Raw genomic sequence first — 16,569 nt, 5'->3', positions numbered from 1 at the left:
GTAACTTGGAAAAATGAGGATAAAGTGAAAGGAAGGTGAGGGCAGGAGGGGTTACAAAAGTATTCAGAAAAAAAACAGTGTGGAAAGGGATAAGAAATTAACTTATAACATAGGGCAGGATTGAAAAGGTAATGAATACAGAACTGAATGTGTTATATTTGAAAGCTCGCAGCATACAGAATAAAATAGACTATCTTGTGCAGTTAAGAGATTGGCAGGCATGACATTGTTGGCATCATTGAGTCGTGGCTGAAAGAAGTCAACAATTGGGACCTTAACATCGAAGTACACGTTGTGTTAGAAAGACAGACAGGTAGCAGAGGGGGTGGGGTGGCTTCGTTGGTAAAGAATCAAATCAAATCCTTAGATAAGATCTGATAGGATTGGTAGATATAGAATCTTGAGGGTAGAGTTAAGAAATTGCAGAGGTAAAAAGAAATCTTGATGGGAGTTATATACAAGCCCCAAATGATAGCCAGGATGTGGCATACAAATTACAACAGGAGACAGAAAAAGCATGCAAAAAGGGCAATGTTACAATGGTCATGGGAGATTTCAATATGCAGGAAAATCAAGTTGGTGCTGGATCCCAAGAGAAGCAATTTGTAGAATGCCTATGAGATGGCTTTTTAGTGCAACTTGTCACCACTAGGGAAGTGTCATTTCTGGACTGGGTGATGTGTAATGAACCAGAGCTTAAAGTAAAAGAACCCTTCAGAGATTTATCATAATATGATCGAATTCACCCTCCAATTTGAGAGGAAGAAGCTAAAGTCAAATGTATCAGTATTACAGTGGAGTAAAGAGAATTACAGAGGCATGACAGGGGAGTTGAGGGAAGGAAGCACTAAGGGATGATGGAAAAGCAGCAATAGATGGAGTTTCTAGGAGCAATTCAGAATGCGCAGGGTAGATTCATCCGAAAGAGGTATTCTAAAGGATGGACAAGGTAACCTTGGATGGCATGGGAAGTCAAAGACAGCATAAAAGTGAAACAGGGCATATAATATAACAGAAGCTTTAGGATAGGGAGGCTTTTGTAAACCAAAAGTAGGCAACTAAAAAAGCAATAAGGAAAGAAAAGATGAAATATGTGGCAAGCTAGTCAATAATATAAGATATCCAAAGTTTTTTTTGATATACTGTATAAGTACCAAAAGGAGATTGGACTGCTGGAAAATGATGCTGTAGCAATGGGGGGAGAAATGGCTGATGAACTGAACAACTATTTTGTATCAGTCTTCTGTGGATGACACCAACAGTATGTCATAAGTTCAAGCGTGTCAAGAGGCAGAAGGGGAAGGTGCTTTGGAAACTGAATGGTCTGAAGGTAGGTAAGTCACCTGGACCAGATGGACTACACCCCAGGGTTCTGAAAGAGGAGCTGAAGAGATTGTGGAGGCATTAGTAATGATCTTTCAAGAATCACAAGATCCTGGAATGTTTCCAGAGAACTGGAAAATTGCAAATGTCATTCCATTCTCTAAGAAGGGAGGGAGGCAATAGGATATTATAGGCCAGTTAGCCAGCCTTAAGTGGCTGGGAGATGTTGGAGTCCAATATTAAGGATGATTTAGGGGTACTTTGAATCACATGAGAAAATAGGCTGAAGCCCTGTTGGAATTCTTTGAGGAAATACCAGACAGGATAGACAAAGGAGAGTCAGTGGATGTAGTTTACTTGGATTTTCAGAAGGCCTTTGACAAGGTGGCACACATGAGCTTCTTAACAAGATAAGGGCACATAGTATTACAGGAAAGATACTAGCATGGATAGATGATTGGCCGACTGGCAGAGGGCAAAGAGAGGAAATAAAGGGGGCCTTTCCTGGTTAGCTGGTGGTGTTCCACAGGCATTGGATTTAGGAACATTTCACATTATATGTCAATGATTTAGATGACATAATTGATTGCTTTGTGCCAAGTTTGCAGATGAAACAAATACAGTTGGAGGGGCAGGTGGTGTTGAGGGAGCAGGGAGTCAGCAGAAGACAGATTAGGAGAATGGGCAAAGAAGTGGCCGATGAAATGTAGTTTGGGGAACTATATAGTTATGCATATTGGTAGGAGGTATAAAGGTGTTGAATATTTTCTAAATGGGAAGCAAATTCAAAACTCAGACATGCTAAGGGACTTGGGAGTCCTTGTTCAGGATTTCCAAAAGATTAACTTGCAGTTTAAGTCAGGAGTAAGGAAGGCAAATGCAATGTTGGCATTCATTCCAGAATATAAAAGCAAGGCTATAATGCTGAGACTTAATAAAATACTGTATTGGTCAGACCACACTTGGAATATGGTGTGCAGTTTTGGGCACCTTATCTAAGAAAGGATATGTTGTTATTGAAGGCAGTCCAGAGGAAGTTCTAGAGAATGACCCCGGAAATGATAAGGTTAACTTATTAGAAGCATTTGATATCTCTGGGCCTGTTCTTGCTGCAGTTTCAAAGAATGAGGGGGATCTCATTGAAACCTACTGAATATTGAAAGGCCTAGATAGAGTAGATGTGGAAAGTATGTTTCCTATAGTGGAAAGTTGAGAACCAGAAGGCACAACTCCAGAATAAAAGTGTGTCCCTTCAGAACAGAGATGAGGCCAGAGAGTGGTAAATCCATACCAGACGGCTGTGGAGGCCAAGACACTGGGCATATTTAATGTTGGGGTTGGTAAGTTCTTGATTAATAATGGTGTCAAAGGTTACAGGGAGGAGACAGGAGGATAATAAATCAGCTCTGATGGAATGGTGGAGTGGATGCAATGGGCTGAATGCCCTAATTCTGCTCCTATGACTTATACTTATTGCACCAGATATATTTGAGACTTTGCACCTGAACCAAAATAATTCCTCATCACTGGAAATGATCAGTTCAGGAGAGAATGTCTTTCACTGGGGACAAATACCTCTGTTAGTAATAAAGATGGATATTGGAAGATGGATATAGACTACAACAGGTAGATGTTTTATGGATAATTTTAAATAGTGTTACTCCAAACCTAAATGAATAAGCAGTGACATGATGAGGTTAAAATAAGAAATGCTGAGATGGCCTTTTCAAAGATTAAGGAGACTTTGGGAGTAAAAGCAAGGACGTAAAGGGAATTACAAAATTATAAATGGCAGGCTTTTTACCTAAATGCCAAGATTATATTAAAATCATGTAAAGATTAAAAGAATTCTGTTTATTTTTTATTTAATTTTCATCTTTTGTTTACAGGTGATTTATGTTGTATGAAGGGACAAGGCATGGAATACTGAAATCCTCCTTTGGTGCTATATGTTTGTAGTGCAACGTTATGAGATTCAGCTCACATTGTGGTAAGTGTCTTTTATTTAGAATGACTTGGGTAAATCAACATTTTTATATATAAACTTCAAATAATCAGTTGGGTTTAGCAGTGCTAATTGTAACTTCTGTGTGTGCTACATATTGTGTAATCATTGCAAAGTTGGCATGCAACAGTAGAATCCAACTCTTGTGACTTAAGTATTCTGATTTTTATCTTCTGTCAGACTAAATTTTAAGCTGTGTTAATTTTGAGGTGCAGAGAAACAGACATTATAGGAAAAATTATTTCTCCAATTTATGTGTTGCACCAACCTCCAAAAGTTCTGACTTCAGCCAATGCTAAGTGTTGAGCTGTCTGGATAGAACCATTCTTCCTTGATAGCTATGGATGTTTGTTAAACTATGGGACATAATGTTCCCTTAATATCTGCTTGAACCTAGTCAAAGCCTCTCATTAATATCTCCCACTTCTGCCTTAACGATTGCATTCATTTTGTGAATTTGTTTTCAAATGTACTATCTTCTGAATGCTTTATTAGCAATTGTAATAGTGAAAGGAGCACAAGAAACAGAGCCCTAGTAAATTTAAAAAGAGCTCAGTGCATTTAAAAGGAGTGTGGGAAAGTGACTGAGCAAATTTAAGAAGTGATTTGGAAAAGAAGGCCCAGTGAATTTCAATAAAAATTTGGTTTGATCAGGGTAAGTAAAGCACTAAGTAACCTAAAAGCAATGGAATTGTAAGAATATTCTTTCTGGAGGCTATTCAATAAATGGAGGCATGGCTGTACCATGTTGGAACTCCATATTGCACTACTTTTGGCATGTATACCTTTGCAGAGTTGGGATGTTGCAATTGTAAAAACAAATTGCAATGAACCATTTGTCAGGCTGCACTTAAGTATGTATTATGTATGTTTATATGACCATTGCACTACAGGAACATTGTGGGAGCGGTAGAAGTAGAGAAGAGATTGACCCGGATATTGCTTGAGATGGAAGACAGCCTGGAATATATATGGTTTATTTTCATTAGTCTGTAAGAGGCTGAGGGTAGACATTACTGGGGGGGGGGGGGGTTTATAAAATTATGAGGGGCATAGAAGGGAGGAGGTTAAAACTAGCGGGCATAGGTCTAAGCTGAGTGAAAAAAAATGAAAGATTTGAACAATTAAGTTTTCCACACAAAGGATAGCTGTTTATATGAAATGATCTGCTAAGATGGTCGTAGAGGCATTTTGGATAGTACTTAATTTGGGAAGTGGAGGGATATGCAAAAATGAGTTAAGCTGCAGGGCCAGTTTATTTTCTATAGTGTTTTGGAAGTTGTTCACTCTGCAGCTCAAGATACTGCAGAAGACAAGGAATGTGTGTCTGCCAGAAATTTTAAAAAGGCAGGCAGTGTTTTAGGGGATCACTACTGTATCTCTGAGCAGTATTCAATTGTGAGTAATGATAGGGACAGATGTTTCTTTGTAAGAGTGCAACGTGAGGTAAGGCCATAGCACCAAGAATAAAGTTATACAGGGAGGGAAAAATTCCAAAGGATTACAGTTGAGCCTTGCTGTTGCTAATTATTTCAAATAGTGTAGTTTTGGGTTGTAGCTTTTACAATGCAGCTGTAGAAAATTCTGGAGTGGCACTGGGGAAGGGGTTGGACAACCATCAGTAAGATCCAATTTAGTGCTACAGATGTGATTCTGCTAGTAGAAGCAGTGCCAGAGTAGTAATTTCTAGGTTACACCAGTGTAGATCTGTTAAGTATAGAACTATTTGCATAGCCTGGGTTGAGGTGTGGTTTGAAGGAGTTGGTGCTGGTGGGTGGGCTTTGGTTTCCTAGGGCACTGGAACCAAATCTAGGAAAGGTGAGACTTGAACATGTTGGATGAATTGCTCATCAGTGGAGCTGAAATCAGTGTCACTGGGGGAAGATTAGCTGTTGCTTTGGGGAGAGAAGGTTTAAACTGATGAGGCTGGGTGATGTGATGTGGAATTATTAAAGTGCAAGGAATACTGAAATAACTAGCACCTGAACAGGGAAATAAAGATTAAGAACTAGTTGAGGGAAAGAGTACAATGATAGCTCAGATATATCCACACAGTGTAACCTAAATGTACTAAAGGAGATTGATGAGCAGCAGGGCCAGTTAATTAAAGGGTTCCTGGAAAAGGGAGAACGGGGGTTGAATGTGTATAATTTATTGAAAATGGAAGAACAAGATGAGAAAAAGATTTATAAACCACTGCATACAGCATCCTGGAATTTATAAATGGAGGCAGGAAGCAGAAAGCTTTTATAAAATATTCAGTCACCGTGGAGTATCATGTTATTCTCTGGATGCCACACTATAGAGAAAGTGTGAAAAGATTAACTACAGTGTTTCTAGAGTTGAAGATCTTTAGTTTTATTATAGACTTTGTTAAAGTTGGTCTCCTTGGAACAGAGCAGGTCAGATCTGAAGGGTACTGACAATGAAGAAAAACTATTCCCTTGCCCAGTGAGATCAAGTGCTGATGGAATTGAATGAGCAACAAAAGAACCAATGAGGGAAATACTTTTACACTTCAAGCAGCAGGTTTTTTTGCACGCAATACCAGGAATGTTAGTCAAGGCAGATTCAATCATAGCATTTAAAGCTAGATATGTGTCTGAAGAGTTTACAGGACAATGAAACAAGCTGGATTGCTCTTGCACAGAGCTCATATCAGTTCAGTGACTTTCCACCATGCTGTATTAATTCTATGGGGAAAATAAATAAATGAATAAATTATTTTATTTATTTAGAGATAAGTGAAGAAATTTGGAATATTTTTCTAGTTGCTCTGATTTAATTAGGTACTACTGATATTTCTTACAAGTGTTTCAGAACAAAAACTTAAATGTGATGTAGTCCATCAGCTTGGTCTCAGATCTCGTTGGGGAAGACTTTTCCTAATTTTCCATTGTTTTGTTTCTATCTGCATCATTCTTAAAGAAGGCTCAAACAATTTCTCATTGTTCTTAAATTGTATTTTTAATAGAAACTGAGGCAAATTAAGCTATTAGTTTCATATTACTGTGCACCCAACTCTTAAATTTTAGGTTTGCATTTCCTCTGATTAGATTTGTAAAGCTTTCCATTCTTTCTGTTGGAATATTCCAGTGCTCCCAGCACATCTATTCTTTGGAAATTTAAAGCTAAAATCTAACTATATTGCGTTATCTACTCAGATGCTATCTGATCTAACACTACCCATCAATTCACCCATTCTTGAACCCCAGTGCTAGCCATAGATCACAAAAAGATAGTCCACTAATTTTCCATCATATTGCACCTGTACCACCTCACACTTGTGAACATGACAATAAATACGACTTGATTTGAGCCATATCCCTCTTCAAGTCACTAAAATGGTTATCTAAATTTCAAATTTCCCCCTAGTTGGAAAACATATTGTACATAAGCATTATTCCCTGCTCCATCCCAGTTTTCCCCACAGGAAAAAACTTCAGTCTTTTCTATACACTTACCTTTACATCCTCTCTAAAGTAACATGTCCAATAAATCATTAATTTACCATGATTTTTCTTTCCCATTTGTGCACTCTATTTGCCTGTCCATAACGTATACAAACATTGTTCGTTACCTCATCTATCAAAACCCCATTTTTTTAAAAAAACCTCAATTGTCCATAGTAACTTTATTCTTCAATTAGATTCCTCTCACTTTATCAACTAATTCAAATCTATATCCTAACTCAGCACTTTCCGTAGAAATTCATCATGTCTAAAATTTGCCAGGCCGGTGTGCATTCTATATCAAATAGGTGAGGGTAGGCTGTGCTTTCTGTTCAGATTTCTCCATAGGTTTAATCTTTACTTCATTTTAGCCTAGCTAAAATGTCACAGTTGCCTTCAACTTCAAATTTCTACTTTCACCTTTCAAAGTACAGTCGCCCTCCTTATCCACGGGGGATTGGTTCCGGAAACCCCCGTGGATACCAAAAAACACAGATGCTCAAGTCCCTTATATAAAATGGTATAGTATTTGCAGATAACTGATGCACATCCTCCTGTATACTTTAAATCATCTCTAGATTACTTACAATACCTAATACAATTTAAATGCTATGTAAATAGTTGTTATACTGTATTGTTTAGGGAATAATGACAAGAAAAAAAAGTCTGTACATGCTCAATACAGATGCAACCATCGTAGTTCTTCTGGGAATACTGATGCTGTCTCGGCATCTGTCGATCCCGATTCTCCTGTGATCTTTAAGTTCTTGAGGCTGTATCACTTTACATAGCGAGCCAGCCATCCCTTACTAGCCTTAAACTCCTTCCTCTCGCTCACAAGTAGCGAACGAACGAGACGTGAGGCGAACAATGCTCAAACGATGAGGGCTGAAGAGAGAACTTCTGGGTTTTCCCGATCCGCAGTTGGTTGAGTCCGCGCATGCGGAACCCGCAAGTAAGCAGGGCCGACTGTACTTTATTCACATAATGATGTTGTTAAAGTTGCTGCATGGGCACTTATTTTAAAAGAGTACTTAGTGCATGCATGCTGTAAAACATTGGTTTTGTGTGATACAATGCCCCTGATATAGTTCAAAGTCAAAAATAAAAAAAATGCTCCAACACTTTAACATTCCTTATCCATCCCAATGACAGTGATGACATCATACAATATGCTGCCACTTTCCACTGCAGAATAAAAAGTAGGAAGTATCATGCTGTGTATGTTAATGCTATGATTTTCTCACATTCTTTCAGATTATAATACTGTTTGCCAACCTGTAGCAAGTCTTACCACATTGCTCTAGAATATTTGAGTAAATGTTTTGCTGTATAAATCCAACATGTCAGTTTACAAATAAATGCCAAAATCTTTAGTAATGAGTTGTATTAAGAGTGGTTTCTAATAAATATTTTTAAATTGTTTGCAAGTAATTACTTAAGGTCAATAGCAATAAAGAATGTGTGTGGGTGAACAATCTACCGTAGATTCCGGACTACAGAGCGCACCTGATTAAAAGCCGCAGGCTCTAATTTTAGAAATAAAATCAATTTTTTAATTGTAAAGGCCGCACCGGATTTTAGGCCGCACCGCTACTTTTAAATATACATACGTATCGGTAACACAAATTACGTTGCATATACTTTTTTACTGAACAGCACGAACAACATTCCAATATCTCCTAGCGACTGGTAAAAATATATATACTGCAGCCTACCAGGAAAAGTTATTGATCGACTTTAACTTAAAAGCAGCGTTTTCGCTCGGGTCTAATCGGGTCTGACGCGCTTGCGCAACGCGATCGGGTCCAATCGGGTCTGACGCGCTCGGGTCTTGCTTTTCTTCGAGTATTTTCCATGTTGATGAGGGTGAGTACAAATGACTGATTTACAATAATTTAATTGTGAAAGTGCGCTTGATTTATCGTACAATTTCATTGGACCTCTGTGAACTACTCATCAATTTTATTGGTCTACTGTTACGAGGCAAAATGTTTACTAGGCGGCATGAAAAAAAACCATGTATTAGCCGCTCTGGATTATAGGCCGCAGAGTTCAAAGCTGTTCAAAATGTGGGAAAAAAGTAGCGGCTTATAATCCGGAATCTACGGTAATTAAGTTTTTCCATAGATTTATTTGCAGCAACTTCAATTTTTAACTCCAGTTATCATTCTTGCTTTCCTAGTAACTCTGGGGCAATGATTTGCAAATTGGTCAGGTGTAATGGCAGAGCAAACAAGAACAGGAAAAAGTTTGTGTTAATATCATTGTACTTAACTAACAGAATTTGAGCCATCTAAAATAGTTGCTCCTGGGTGATTTAAATTTATTAATTGCCCTACTTTATTATTCCCTGCTTTCAAGAAATGTGGACACTGTGCATTCAACTAATAATGACGGAAACAAAATTTACTAAAGTATTAGTTATATTTTACATAAAATTTACAAAATAATTGAAATTTGCTTTTAAATGGTGGGATAGAACAACTTTCATAATCACATTCCTTAGGTCAGCATTGTTGGTAGTATTTGTAACAGTTTAGGCACATACTGGTAGTTTATACAGTACGAGGAAGAAAACTAAGGCACGTATGGAAATGTGTAGTCTAAAATATGTTCACATTTCTTAAAGCATGCAATAAGTTCTGTAGTACATACCAGTGCTTACTATTTTTAAAAAAAATGTAAAAGAACTTCTACATTTTTAGCTTTTATCAATGGCTATCCTATAATGCTTAATGAGCTCTACAGTGCTAGTTTAAAAGAACAAAACTGGAGTATCAAATGGCCGATAGTTCCTAACTGCTGCATCAAGAGATCAGTAATAAATTCACATTAGTTCAATGTCTGTTTTCAATGGATGTTTGCACATATGTTAGACAAGAAATGTTGTCAAGTGCCATTTATACAGTGAATTTAAAATGAATGCCAAAGTTTACAATGCATCTTTACATGATAAACAGATTCATAAATAGTGAACAACTGACAGTGGCACACCAAAAAACAAATGACATAGTGGTGGAGTGATGGCAGGAGTTTCATTTTCAAATATGAATTGATCCTGGCCTTCAATACTGTTAGTCAATTACAGTAGAGGCCTCAAAGCAGATCATCAACTTGCCCATCATTCTGTAATGACATTAACATGAGCATAATAAAATAAACCAATTGAATCTGCTCTTCAACACATGAAGAAAAACAATGAGACTGATACAAACATGATGATCATGTTCAAAAGTACTTTTCATAAATATGCAAAAATTGGAGGGTTTTTTTCTATTCCACATTGTGGAAGAAGTTTGTAGAAATTCTCACATGCAAATAGACACTACACCAACTATTTAACAAATACTGACCGCCATCTACAAAAAGACAACTTTAAAAACATACAGCAATTAATTTGGGTAAACTTATACTTGTATATATAAGTTTGTAACAGGTCCAAGGATTATTTCCATACAGATTGAGACTCTGGTGGGGAAAAAAATAAAATTCCAACTATCCTAAAGGTGTTGTCCAAGAAAACAACTTGCTCACACAAACTGTCCATGCTAATTATTCCACTTGTAGGAAGGGAGGATTGCACTGAAGACATTCACTGGAGTTGTACTCTATATGCACAAATAAGCAGCTTTACCTGAAACAAAAGCAATGCCTCATTAGATGATATTAGAATGCTGCATTTAAAACAAAGTATGCTTGAAAAAGTTGAATTTGTCTAAACATTACTTTCATGCTACAGCGATAGGCCTACAAATTGAATGGAGTGAGATTAGGGAACACAGCAGCCATTCCTCAAACTTAATCTAATCTTCATTTCTTTAGGCACTGTCAGCTGATTAGTTTACAGACTTAATATAGTCAATGAGGAATGGCAAATTGAGACAGGTGATCAGATATTAACTTGTTGCAATAAGTCAAGTCTAGCTGGTTTATATGGAGTAAAAGTAGACGTGCCAGAAACAGATCAATATCAATGAAAGAGTTAGAACTGAAATATCTTTTCTACAGCTGGCTGTAATTGTGACAGAACCATTTCCCAAACAATTATAAATCACTTAAATATCTTAACATATCAAAGTATACCTACCTTGGCAGTAGGAGCATCAGCAAGTCTAATAAATAATTTATTACTGCCAGGCACAGGACTGAAGGAATAAATAAAATGACTATCCTGGAAAGATCAAGAAAAAGTAATTAATTTCAAAACAGATTGAAATTCTGATATATCAGAAAAAATTGTAACACTGGACTTTTTAAACTTATGATAAGTACAGTCAACCTTCACTAATCTAACTACCCGTAATCTGGTTCCTTCAATAATCCGGCACTGATTTCAAATTTTCCAGGCCACCATACCAATCTGCTGCTCATTGTTTTGGTTGTGCTAGATCTGTTCACGTGTTGGCGCGCTCTTGTAAGCACAGACAGGCGATTTCTGTTTGTTTTCCTGCATTTATTAATATCATTTGCATGAGGCACGGCCGCCTGGCACCTGCCCGTCTCATCCACCAGCAGCAGGGAACTGGTGCGCGCTGGGTTAGTCCGCCTTCTCGCCTGCCTGTTGGCAGTCACACACTGCCCTCCGGCATTGCCCGGCCGGCGCTCCGTTCTCTTCTGCCTACGACCTCAGATCAGACATGGTGACCCACTGAATTTAAGCATATTACTAAGCGGAGGAAAAGAAACTGATGAGGATTCCCTCAGTAACTGCAAGTGAAGAGGGAAGAGCCCAGCACTGAATCACTGACCGCCTGGCGGTAGCGTGAAATGTGGCATATAGAAGACCTCCCTTCTCCAACTTCTGCTTCTGCCCACCCAGATGTGCTGCCACCAACATCAACAGTTTTTGAAGAAACTGTTGTGCCAGTTTCAGCACCAGTTCCTGATGCTTCACTCATTTTTCAAGATGAAGATGTTGATGATGCTGACAACCCCACACTTGCAAACATGTATCTTTGCCTGAAGGTATATTAAACGTCTCACTTTAGAAGCAGAAGTGCTCAACTGTTCTGTATAAGTTAATTCCTGTATGTTTATCTGTACCCATATTTTATCTGTGCCTGTACAGCATATTACTTTATTAAAATTTCACTTGCTACTCATTTAATATTTCTGTTTCATTATTATCTAACTTGTACTGATTTACATGATATTTTAAAGGTATGATGAGGCGGATAGCTATTGCTTAATATGATCCTTCTGTAATTCGGCATTTCGCTAATCCGGCACTCCTCAGGTCCCAGTGTTGCCGGATTATAGAAGGTCGACCTGTATATACAATTAATTTCATTTAAAACCACCTGAGGAGAATAAAAAAATCTATTACAACCAATCTTCTTCATTTATACTCTTCAAAAATCCAAAAAGGACAAGTGGGTTAAATGAAACAAGGGACATTCAATTATTTTTATTCTGGTTATACAGTTCCTGTGCACTTACTGCTCTGCCATGACAGCCTTATTTTCCCCCTCGACTGCTCTCTTCCATCTGGCAAATTCTTTATAATATTTGGTAATTTAATTGAAGGGCATGAGACAAATCAAAGGAAACACTTTACTATTGGACTGTGTGGGTCAGAGCTAGGGGCCGTCTTTCCTGGATTTATGGAATATTCTTTGTTCCAGTATCACCAGAGGTGATAAATCCAAGTACATACCACCGGGATGTAAACAAGCTAGTGTCCTGATGCACCACAAGAAGTTGGAGCTGAATGCCCTCAAAGCTGGAGATGCAAACCAACTTCATGAGAATTGTGTGTCTCCTCTCCACATACACTCATCAACAATTCTACAGTTAGCACTGTTTCAACATTCAGGTTCATGGGCATCATTATTTTGCAGGACCTTGTGGGAGAACCACATTTCCAATATTAACAAAACTTTGATAGAGGATGTACTTCTTGCAGCAGTTGTTAAAATTCCATCTTCTCAAAAAATACTGGCGTAATTCTACACTGCCATCATTCTCACATCAATCGTTGATCAGTCTCTGTCTGATGCAGTATCCTCTCACAATATGCAAACACTACAGTGAACTGTCAGGCCACCAGAAAAGATCACTGGCTGAGTCCACCATCATTGCAGGATTTGTGTGTGTGTGTGTCCAGGGCAAACAGATAGGGAAAATCATTGCAGACACTCCACACAGCAAACTTCCTTTTCCAAAAGCTCCTTTCTGAAAAGTGCTATAGGGCTATTAAAATAAAAACTGTGTGTCATCTTAAAAGTTTCTTCCCCTGAATTTTGTTGCATGTTGTGCCAACTCACTACAGCAAATTCCTAATACATGTGAATGTATATGCTGAATAAAGTTTATCCCTGATCTGCTTATTGTCTCGGTTTCTCAGAACAAGTTTGTATAGCTTCATCTTTTGAACTGTTCATTGGATCAGATTCATAATTTTATCAATTCAGGTTAAAGACTATCCTGCCTTCAAATTAATTAAGTTAAAAATGCATAAAACTTCCTCCAAGAGACTACCTAATCTACCAGTATGATGGCCTAAATGATCCAAAGTCAGACATATTCTTAACAACTGATACACAATATAATAAGGGGAGGGTGGCATCGGCTCTAACTAATCCACGAGGCATACTTCATAAATGTAACCTACTACTTACAATGGCCCTTTGAAACATACACTGAAATATGACTTATTACAGCCCATCTGATATTTCAAAAATATTGATCTATTGTTGCCGATGTTACTTACTGCAACTTTTTTTGACAGCAAGAACAGCCATTTGAATTCATAATCCACCTGTATGCAACATCACAAGATGGACTTTCAACTAAAATGGTCCTGTGGATCAGCTACAGTTTGTGCTTTTCCTACAACAAATTTTTGACCCAGGTGACAGCCTCAATGTCATTGTGGTCCATTGGGTTGAAAATGCAAATTGAAATACTTACCAAGAATACGGGAAGCTGAAATTTATCATTTAGAATAACAGCCTGAACACTGCATGATCCACAGAGTTTAGCCACTATATGGTCATGACTAAAAAAATTTGCATGGAAGATGAAGAGTAGAATCCCAGTTCCTGAAGAGAAACAGCGTTTGATTAGTTGAACATGTATACATGCAAAGCTGAAGCAATACCAATTCCATCTCTATGACTGTTCTCCAAATGCAGTTTGTCCATTATTCCCAAAAGCATACATCTCCAAGTCAAATAAACTCAAATATTGCCATCTAAATATTAAAATTCATTGAACAGCACCTGGCAAAAAAAACAATAATCTATTCCAAAATATATTTCTATATATACTCTTTACAAAAAGACTCTAAACCCCAGCATTTGAAGACCCCAAGACTTAACATTGAAAGGAAGCATTAATGTGTAAAGCTGAGGAAATAGGCAAAAATGACCAGATACCATGGCAGGTGTAATGAAGGATTTTGTTTTTTAAAGTTTCCCTTGTTAAACATCAAGAAATATTTTCTTTGGTCTGGAAAATATTTAAAAGTGTTCAAAAGTTTAAGTCCAAATTTTTAGATACTAAGTTAACAGGTAATTGCAACTTATCAAAATAATGAATACACAATGGTGAGATAATTGCCTTTGACAGGTTAATTGCTATGGTAACTTACTAATAATTGATTTTCAAAATTTCATTTACAGGTCAACAGTATTACTGACAAAGTCAAGGCTCATGTCAATCCCCAAATCCCTCCAAGGTGTTGGCTTTTTAGGATTCTGACCAGGTAATTATCAGCTGTGATTGGGTTGCCTAATCTGTCAAATAATTACAAGTTTATTCATGCTTTCCCACCAACTGATCGCTGAAACTAGGATCTTTTATGCCAATTCTATAGCCTTATATTTTCTTCAAAAATGCACCCCCCCCCCCCCCGTCTCTACTTGTCTCCAGTTATCTAACTTCCCCCTCTGAGGCAGAGATTCAACAAATCTCTGAAGAAGTTCCTGTGCACCTGTTTTCATGCTAACAGGCCCTTCTGGCTTAATGAGAGCGTGCCTCCAAATTATTCCCATGTGACCAATTAATCCGTATGTCCTTAAAATATGGGAAGAAACCAAGAGCACCCTGAGGAACCCCACATGGTCTCCAGGAGAACGTAGAGTCCTTACAGATAGTGGTTGAATTGAACCCAGGTCGCTAGCACTGTAATATCATTATGCTAGCCGCAATTCCTGGAAATGACAGCCTCTTCATATGACTCTCACATTAATGGACACATTTCAACAACTAATTTTCAAGTCCCCCTTAGAAGCTTATAATTACTTCTTAAAAAATTAATGTTCACAGTGAATTTAATACCACGTGGTAAATCACCACATAGCAGGATCAAAGCTTGTAGCATATACTCCTCACTTCTTTATATTCATTCTGCCAATGGGAATTTAATAGCCTAAAAATTAAAGAGTGATCTACTTTGATGATAAGACCACAAGACATAGGAGCATAATTAGGCCATTTGGCCCATCAAGTCTGTTCCACCATTCAATCATGGCTAATCCTTTCTTTTCCTCCTCTTCAACCCCATTTCCCGGCCTTCTCCCCATAACCTTTGATGTCATGTCCAATCAAGAACCTATCAATCTCTGCCTTAAATACACCCAATGACCTGGCCTCCGAAGCTGCACGTGGCAACAAATTCCACAAATTCACTACCCTCTGGCTGAAGTTGTTTCTCCGCATCTGTTTTGAGTGTACACCCCTCTAAACCAAGGCTGTGTCCTCTTGTCCTAGACTCTCCCACCATGGCAAATGTCCTTTCTACATCTACTCTGTCTAGGCCTTTCAACATTCTAAAGGTTTCAATGAGATCTCCCCCCCCATCCTTAAAAATTCCAGCGAGTATAGACCCAGAGCTATCAAATGTTCCTCATATGATAACCCTTTCATTCCTGGAATCATCCTTGTAAACCGCCTCTGGACCCTCTCCAAAGCCAGCACAACTTTTCTTAGATGAGCCCAAAAATGTTCACAATACTCAAGGTGAAGCCTCATCAGTGCTTTATAAAGCTTCAGCATCACTTCCTTGCTCTTGTGTTCTAAATCTCTTGGAATGAATGCTAACACTGCATTTGCTTTCCTCACCACCAGCTCAACCTGCAAGTTAACCTTTAGGGTGTTCTGCACAAGGACTTCCAAATCCCTTTGCATCCCAGATTTTTGGATTTTCTCCCCGTTTAGAAAATAGTTTGCACATTTATTTCTACTACCAAAATCTGAATATAAAAGTTGGGAAGTCATGGTACAACTGGTGAGGGCACACTTGCAGTATTGTGTTCAGTTTTGTTCACCCTCCTATAGCAGGGATGTTATTAAACTGGAAAGAGTGCAGAAAAGGTTTACAAGGATGTTGTTTGGATAGGTCATCTTGACTGGAATAGACAGTTTGGGCTTAAGTACTCATTTTTTTGCTGGCTTGCAAGGTGAGAGATAGGATGTTTAGAAGGGATCTGAAGAGCAAATATTTTCCACGCAGTGAGTGGCTGAAATCTGGAACCTGTTGCCTAAGGTGATTATTAAGGAAGATGCTCTCATCAGATTGAGGAAGCATCTAGACAAGAACTTCAGTCTCTAAGGCACGGATGACTACAGACCAAATGTGGGTAAACAGGACATTTTTAGATAAATATAATGCTTGATATGGCAGGCCAAAGGACCCATTTCCATGCTGTATGATCATGACTATAAAAATTATTTTCTATTCAATATTGTCCCTTGTCTGATCAGCTATATGAAGGATTTTGCCTGAACAGGCCAGTTTTAAAATCAGTAACAACCACAATATTAAAGATATCAAATCAAGGG

General features: G+C 38.1%; 2 protein-coding genes across 2 annotated transcripts in view; one reads left to right on the top strand and one right to left on the bottom strand.

Annotated features, from left to right (window-relative positions):
* LOC140726821 (paraspeckle component 1-like) overlaps window positions 1–16,569 on the top strand; it is a 134,212-nt gene that overhangs the window by 116,891 nt on the left and 752 nt on the right. The window contains exons 7-8 of the transcript XR_012098736.1: window positions 3,213–3,313; window positions 14,409–14,491. The gene's annotated coding sequence lies outside the window, so the exon portion shown is untranslated. The remainder of the gene's footprint in view (window positions 1–3,212; window positions 3,314–14,408; window positions 14,492–16,569) is intronic.
* mphosph8 (M-phase phosphoprotein 8) overlaps window positions 9,189–16,569 on the bottom strand; it is a 57,984-nt gene continuing 50,603 nt past the window's right edge. Inside the window, exons 12-14 of the mRNA XM_073043673.1 lie at window positions 13,696–13,826; window positions 10,871–10,954; window positions 9,189–10,417 (exon numbers count right to left, since the gene is read on the bottom strand). Coding sequence (XP_072899774.1) covers window positions 10,376–10,417; window positions 10,871–10,954; window positions 13,696–13,826 — 257 coding nt within the window. The 3' untranslated portion in view covers window positions 9,189–10,375. The remainder of the gene's footprint in view (window positions 10,418–10,870; window positions 10,955–13,695; window positions 13,827–16,569) is intronic.

The sequence above is a fragment of the Hemitrygon akajei genome, chromosome 4, assembly GCF_048418815.1.
Source record: "Hemitrygon akajei chromosome 4, sHemAka1.3, whole genome shotgun sequence".
Lineage (NCBI taxonomy): Eukaryota > Metazoa > Chordata > Chondrichthyes > Myliobatiformes > Dasyatidae > Hemitrygon > Hemitrygon akajei.
Note: the sequence above shows the minus strand (reverse complement) of the source record. Positions and strands in the feature narration are given on the sequence as shown.